The following is a 7,853-nucleotide window of genomic DNA, read 5'->3' as shown; positions in this document are numbered from 1 at the left end:
CCACAGTAATACAATAGTGTACACACATATTTCAGACTCATGCTCACTTCAGCCACGCCACTTCTCAACACTCACACCACAATCATAGAGCCCAGCTAAACTTTGAATAGATCCACCACAAGGCACAGTTCTGTAATACTGACCGAACAGTATCGGTGTCCCTTCCACGAGACTGTTGAGCTAAGGTAGGCTAATGCGATTAGCATGAGGTTATAAGTAACAAGTCAATTTCACAGGACATAGACATTTCTGATATTGGCAGAAAGCTTGAATTCTTGTTAATCTAACTGCACTGTCCAATTTACAGTAGCTATTACAGTTAAAGAATTCCATGCTATTGGTGTGGCCACCAGTTGAATTAAGTACTACAATGCATCTCCTCCTCATGGACTGCACCCGATTTGCCAGTTGTTACCCCACTCTTCCACCAAGGCACCTGCAAGTTCCTGGACATTTCTGAGGGGAATGGCCCTAGCCCTAGCTCCAACAGGTCCCAGACGTGCTCAACGGGATTGAGATCCGGGCTCTTCACTAGCCATGGCAGAATACTGACATTCCTGTCTTGCAGGAAATCTCGCACAGAATGAGCAGTATGGATTGTGACATTGTCATGCTGGAGGGTCATGTCAGGATGAGTCTGCAGTAAGGGTACCACATGAGGGAGGAGGATGTCTTCCCTGTAACGCACAGCGTTGAGATTGCCTGCAATGACAACAAGCTCAGTCCGATGATGCTGTGACACACCGCCCCAGACCATGACGGACCCTCCACATCCAAATCGATCCCACTCCAGAGTACAGGCCTCGGTGTAACGCTCATTCCTTCGATGATGAACACGAATCTGTCCATCACCCCTGGTGAGACAAAACTGTGACTCGTCAGTGACGAGCACTTTTTGCCAGTCCGGTCTGGTCCAGTGACGGTGGGTTTGTGTCCATAGGCAATGTTGTTGCCGGTGATGTCTGGTGAGGACCTGCCTTACAACAGGCCTACAAGCCCTCAGTCCAGCCTCTCTCAGCCTATTGCGGACAGTCTGAGCACTGATGGAGGCATTGTGCGTTCCTGGTGTAACTCGGGCAGTTGTTGTTGCCATCCTGTATCTGTCCCGCAGGTGTGATGTTCAGATGTACCGATCCTGTGCAGGTGTTGTTACACGTGGTCTGCCACTGCGAGAACGATCAGCTGTCCATCCTGTCTCCTTGTAGCACTGTCTTAGGCATCTTCCAGTACGGACATTGCAATTTATTGCCCTGGCCACATCTGCCGTTCTCATGCCTCCTTGCAGCATGCCTAAGGCACGTTCATGCAGATGAGCAGGGACCCTGGGCATCTTTCTTTTGGTGTTTTTCAGAGTCAGTAGAAAGGCCTCTTTAGTGTCCTAAGTTTTCATAACTGTGACCTTAATTGCCTACCGTCTGTAAGCTGTTAGTGTCTTAATGACCGTTCAACAGGTGCATGTTCCTTAATTGTTTATGGTTCATTGAACAAGCATGGGAAACAGTGTTTAAACACTTTGCAATGAAGATCTGTGAAGTTATTTGGATTTTTTAAATTATCTTTGAAAGACAGGGTCCTGAGAAGGGACGTTTCTTTCTTTGCTGAGTTTATATTACCATAAATATTGATCACATTCCTTGCATATGGTCATATATTTTGATACATTGAATGTTGATATTGGGAACCTACGTTATATATTTTTACCTCCTGTTTCAGGAGGTGATGTCACTGAGTACTGCCCCTATATATATAGGACCTTCCACCAACACCTGGACTATGGATGCCTGATGAAGAAGTAAGGGTTGAAATAATAAAATCACCTGGGAGCATGAGCAGCAGTGTGCAGCATTTTCTAATTTGTATTATTTACTGTACTATTAAATCGCACATAAATTCATATTTGATTGAATTATGTTTATTTTTTCCGCCCAGATGGATGGTACCAGTCTAACCCTTCAATATGAAGGACATCCTATTGGTACCAATCTCACCACATACTCTATGTATAGAAATCAGGATATTCATCTCAATCAGTGCATATGCTTACGGTAAGTTCCAACTGTGAAAATGGGCTTATGCCTGGTTACAGATTGTAAAAATTAAGTTTCAATGGGCTTTTGTTTTATAACAGGCACAATATTGATAAGGCACTAAACTGCTTCACACAAGAATCACATGTCAAATAAAATAAAAATCAATTGCCTCTGATCATATTTAGAAAGTGTCTCAATGGTAGCCAAATAGTAGTAGAATCTAGCCATGGTCCATATTTCCATACACTTTTTCTTTCTTGATGTGCTTCATTGCATTCAAAGCAGCTACTGACATTTTAATACTATACAGTATGTTATGTCACTACTACTGCTACAAATGTAGGATCTTAATTTAATCACCCTGTTGCAGGATAACTGTCCTGCAATGCAATAACTGTAAAACTTGTAGTGTATTTGAGGTTAAAAAAGACAAAAGTTTCTAATTTCCACTTAGACATTTCAGATTTGATTTTCCCTTATGACAAATGGACCAACTCCTAGAAAAATGTCCATTAATTATAATCCACATACTAATTCACATTTCCTGTTGGTGCATGATTATTTTCCTGCTGTAGCAATCTGGCTCTAATTAAGATCCTACATCTGTATCACCCTGCTCCATCCAAGTCCATCCCTGTTCTACCTCTTCAGTTGCTATTTCACCCCAGATGAAAGTCTTTCCTAAGTTCACCAGTAGTTGGCACCATTCTCAATTCTGCCCAAGCTTTGCCACCCAGGAAAGAGTCCACTTGATAAACGGGGACTTCCAAACTGGTCAAACTCCATCTCCAGTAGTTTATTGCCGTTCTTGTGCTCTGCTGGTTTCTTATGCTCAACTATGGTTTTGGCCAGTGTTTGCACATCCTCTCCATTCCACCCAATGGGTTTGAGCATGTAGTTTTCCCCATCATTATTGTCCCAGAAAACCTGGTCTTTGCTCTTGAAACATATGCAAAATTCAACTTTATTATAAGGATGCACGTAACTTGGCAGATCGAAGACAAAGGTGAATGTATCTGTGTCCTGGCAACTGTAGACGCTGTTCATGAAGGTGCAGTCAATGTCTGTGTGGGTTTTCCATGAGTCAACGGTCAACCGGACCTGGACAGATTTCTCAAAGCCAAGGTTTCGGACTTTCACAGTGCCTGTGAGTGACCTCTCCTGCAGTGTGCAGTTTTGCAGGCACACAGAGTCCTTCAACAGCCGGTTCCGGAAGGCCAGATAGTCTGCAGCGGGTTGGGGGAAGTCCAGCGCCAGGCTTCGCATGGTGCTGATCTTCAGCTCCATGTTGGCATTCTCCAGGTCTGTAAGGTCAAATTGTAAGTCGGAGAGCACAGGCTTTTCATTGAACTTTGAAAAGACGTGGATGGCTGTGAGGGACATGCCTTTGGAGTCGGCAAAGACCACTTTCTTCTTGCCTTTGGGGATCTTTATGGTGGTCTTGGGGCTCTTCCGGGCCTCCAAGGGCCTTTGGGAGCTAATGCAGGGCCGGAGGGGCTTGTAGTGGTTTTCACGATTTTTGACCCTCAAGTTCTCATAGGAGCTGAGGAAGCTGAGGAGAGGTGGAGAGTGTGTGATGTACATCTGCATAGCAATATCTACAGGCATAACAGGGCCTGGCATTGCTGATGAGTTTAATATGTGGAACACCCTGAGGAAAGGGGGAACAAACAGAAAGCGTTTTAATAAAGTGCTTGGATATTTTTTCTTAAGATCTTTTGAGGTTCTCTTATCAAATGAGTTCATTATGTATTCATCTAAGCACACAATTAGTCTTTATGCACTTTACTTAACCATATTATACAGTGGCAGGAAAAAGTATGTGAACTCTTTGGAAATAGCTGGATTTCTGCATAAATTGGTCATGAAATTTGATCTGATCTTCATCTAGGTCACAACAATAGATAAACACAGTCTGCTTAAACTAATAACACACAAACAATTATACGTTGTCATGTGTTTATTGAATACACCGTGTAAACATTTACAGTGCAGGGTGGAAAAAGTATGTGAACCCTTGGATTTAATAACTGGTTGACCCTTCTTTGGCAGCAATAACCTCAACCAAATGTTTTCTGTAGTTGCGGATCAGACCTGCACAACGGTCAGGAGGAATTTTGGACCATTCCTCTTTACAAACTGTTTTAGTTCAGCAATATTTTTGGGATGTCTGGTGTGAACTGCTCTCTTGAGGTCATGCCACAGCATCTCAATCGGGTTGAGGTCAGGACTCTTACTGGGCCACTCCAGAAGGCATTATGCATTCTGTTGAAGCCATTCTGTTGTTGATTGACTTCTGTGTTTTGGGTTGTTGTCCTGTTGCATCACCCAACTTCTGTTGAGCTTCAATTGGCAGACAGACAGCCTAACATTCTCTTGCAAAATGTCTTGATAAACTTGGGAATTCATTTTTCTGTCGATGATAGCAAGCTGTCCAGGCCCTGAGGCAGCAAAGCAGCCCCAGTAAAGCAGCCCCAAACCATGATGCTCCCTCCACCATACTTGGGATGAGGTTTTGATGTTGGTGTGCTGTAACTTTTTTTCTCCACACATAGTGTTGTGTGTTCCTTCCAAACAACTCAACTCTAGTTTCATCTGTTCACAGAATATTTTGCCAGTAGCGCTGTGGAACATCCAGGTGCACATTTGCAATCTTCAAATGTGCAGCAATGTTTTTTTGGACAGCAGTGGCTTCTTCCGTGGTGTGCTCCCATGAATACTATTCTTGTTTACTGTTTTACATATTGCAGACTCGACAACAGAGATGTTAGCATGTTCCAGAGATTTCTATAATTCTTCTTCTTAACCTCATTAAGCTTTCTGCGCTGTGCTCTTGCAGTTATCTTTGTAAGACAGCCACTCATAGGGAGAGTAGCAACAGTGCTGAACTTACTCCATTTATAGACAATTTGTCTTACCGTGGACTGATGAACATCAAGGATTTTAGAGATACTTTTGTAACCCTTTCCAGCTTTATGCAAGTCAACAATTCTTAATCTTAGGTCTTCCGAGATCTCTTTTGTTCGAGGAATGGTTCACATCAGGCAATGCTTCTTGTGAATAGCAAACTCAAATTTTGTGTGTGTTTTTTATAGGGCAGGGCAGCTCTAACCAACATCTCCAATCTCGTCTCATTGATTTGACTCCAGGTTATCTGACTCCTGACACTAATTAGCTTTTGGAGAAGTCATTAGCCTAGGGGTTCACATACTTTTTCCAACCTTCACTGTGAGTGTTTAAATTATGTATTCAATATAGACAAGAAAAATACAAAAATGTGTGTGTTATTAGTTTAAGCACACTATGTTTGTCTATTGTTGTGACTTAGATGAAGATCAGATCAAATTTGGTGACCAATTTATGTAGAAATGCAGGTAATTCCAAAGGATTCATATACTTTTTCTTGCCAATGTACATGTCAATGTCTAGTACTAAATTTTGTCTTATGACATTGCATTGCAGTCAACATTTGTTTTTTGCAACTACTTCACCAGACAAGTTATTTGACCAAACATAGACTTTTTTCAGCTCACATGATCATGCTATTCCTAAAATCTAAATGAAAATCCCGAACTTTGTGAAATGATCAATACAAAATGTATTCTGCTTACAAATTGAGAACCCATCCAAATTAGTTATTGCCTTTAACTGCAAATATCTACTGTAGAGCCACATCAAAAAACAAAACAATTATCCTTACCTCGTGGCACTCAATAAATATAATCAACAATGTAGAGAGAGGTTCCAAGACAAAGATGATTGAACAAAATACACTTCAAAACTAGTTTTGTTCAAGTATTTTGCCATGAATTCATAAGTTGGTGTCAGTAGTTTTGAGCAGGCATGCCCCCCTCTTGCTATCTCTGCAGTTCAGTCTCCCAATGTATGAAAGCCAGTGATTTCAACTGCCACATCAAGCCAATTTACATATTTCTCGCACATGGTTTCTCAAACAACCAATGAAAAATCTGAGGAGTTTAGTTTCAACCAATCAGAATAAATATGCCTTGGACTCTAGTCAATCCACCATGGGGTTTTGAGTATGCAAGGTCCATGGTTTGGATACTTCAAACTGACACACTATCTATTTGAAAATCATTGTAGACCTCTGCTGGTATTGATGATGTGCTACAGCTAATTAACTGTTTCTGGTTTATGTTTTTATGCTCTCCTTTCCTTCAATATAAAAAAATATGAACATGTGACAAAAGTGAGGTGATGTCCTTCAATGAAAAAACCTATTAGTTTATAAAATCTCAGTTAAATTATTTTATCTCACCCCTAGAGTTAAAGGGCATTTTCCAAGATGATATGGGTATTGTATTTTGGACAATTGTTTGCAAGAGTGCTATTTAAAGCTTATTTATTTTCTCAATTGGTTTTAGGCGATGGTCATAAGTTAATTATTATCCATTCTCTAAGACCAAATTAATCTATTTGAATCGCTTTTGATATAAGAGCTAAAGCCACTTTCTAATAGTGAGCAGATAATATTAGTATTTAGAAATGTCACCAAATCACTGTGTGTGTTGACCTATTCTTATACTGAGTGAATATATCAGATCTTTAAAAAAAGTTCCAGATGGCAATTGTCACGTCCTGACCAGTAGAGGGTGTAGTTGGGTCAGGACGTGGCAGCAGGGAGTGTGTGTTTTTTATTGTTTCGTTGATTTTGGCCGTGTGACTTCCAATCAGGCACAGCTGTAGAGGGTTGTGGTTGATTGGGAGTCACACATAAGTTGCCTACGTTTCCTTTGTGTTTCGTGGGTAATTGTTTCTTGTTTAGTGTGTTTGCACCTGACAGGACTGTTGGCTGTCGGTTTTCTCAGTTTGTTTTGTATAGTGTTCTCTTTTGCTTTATTAAATATGACGAACACTAACTCCGCTGCATTTTGGTCCATTCCTGAAGGCAGCCCTTACAGCAATTTAATTCCCTCCTATATTTGGGCATATTCGGCACACTAGAGGGCACACTACGTCATTTCAACGTGGATAATAATATTTGGTTAAGACATTGATCAATGAGATTACAACCTACAGTATATTCACCCATTCAAAAAAGACAGATAAATGTTAGTGATAACACTATGCTTTCAACGATCTAAAAGCACAATCAAATTCCAATGAAAAAAAAATCTGATTTTTGGTTTAGTTGTCAACCAAATGTATACAGTGATGTAAAGTACTTAAGTAAAAATACTTGAAAGTACTATTTAAGTAGTTTTGGGGTATCTGTACTGTACTTTACTATTTATATTTTTGACAACTTTATACTTTTACTTCAATACATTCCTGAAGAAAAGTATGTACATTTTGTATGCTTAGCAGGACAGGAAAATAATCTAATTCACACACTTATCAAGAGACGACCCTTGTCATCCCTACTGCCTCTGATCTGGCGGACTCACTAAACACATGCTTCGTTGTAAATTATGTCTGATGGTTGGAGTGTGCCCCTGGCTATCTGTAAATTAAAAAACAAGAAAATGGTGCCTTCTGGGTTGCTGAACATAAGGAATTTGAAATTATTTTTACTTTTACTTTTGATACTTAAGTATATTTTAGCAATTACGTTTACTTTTGATACTTAAGTATATGTAAAACCAATTACTTTTAGACTTTTACTCAAGTAGGATTTCGCTGGGTGACTTTTACTTGAGTAATTTTCTATTAAACTATCTTTATTTTACAATTGGGTATTATGCCTGCTCCCGCACTTCCTTCCTCTGGTGCTCGAGGGCACCAGACTCCCCAACATTACGCACTCAAACCACCTTCAGTAAGCACACCTGCCTTTCCCCGTCACGCGCATCAGCGCTCACG

General features: G+C 40.5%; 1 protein-coding gene across 1 annotated transcript; it reads right to left on the bottom strand.

Annotated features, from left to right (window-relative positions):
- Window positions 1-1,896: 1,896 nt before the first annotated feature.
- Window positions 1,897-5,933, bottom strand: LOC115153294 (protein phosphatase 1 regulatory subunit 3C-B). Its single transcript, XM_029698586.1, has 2 exons — window positions 5,731-5,933; window positions 1,897-3,681 (listed from the first exon to the last, which is right to left on the bottom strand). The coding sequence occupies exon 2, from the start codon at window positions 3,651-3,653 to the stop codon at window positions 2,718-2,720; it is 936 nt and encodes a 311-aa protein (XP_029554446.1). The 5' UTR covers window positions 3,654-3,681; window positions 5,731-5,933; the 3' UTR covers window positions 1,897-2,717.
- Between the last annotated feature and the right edge of the window lie 1,920 nt (window positions 5,934-7,853).

This window comes from Salmo trutta, chromosome 18 (assembly GCF_901001165.1).
Source record: "Salmo trutta chromosome 18, fSalTru1.1, whole genome shotgun sequence".
Taxonomy (NCBI): domain Eukaryota; kingdom Metazoa; phylum Chordata; class Actinopteri; order Salmoniformes; family Salmonidae; genus Salmo; species Salmo trutta.
This window is presented reverse-complemented; position numbering and strand designations above follow the sequence as displayed.

What these genes read in the sequence shown, in the direction of transcription:
- LOC115153294 (XM_029698586.1), bottom strand. Translation starts at nt 3,653, where the DNA reads ATGCCAGGCCCTGTTATGCCTGTAGATATTGCTATGCAGATGTACATC.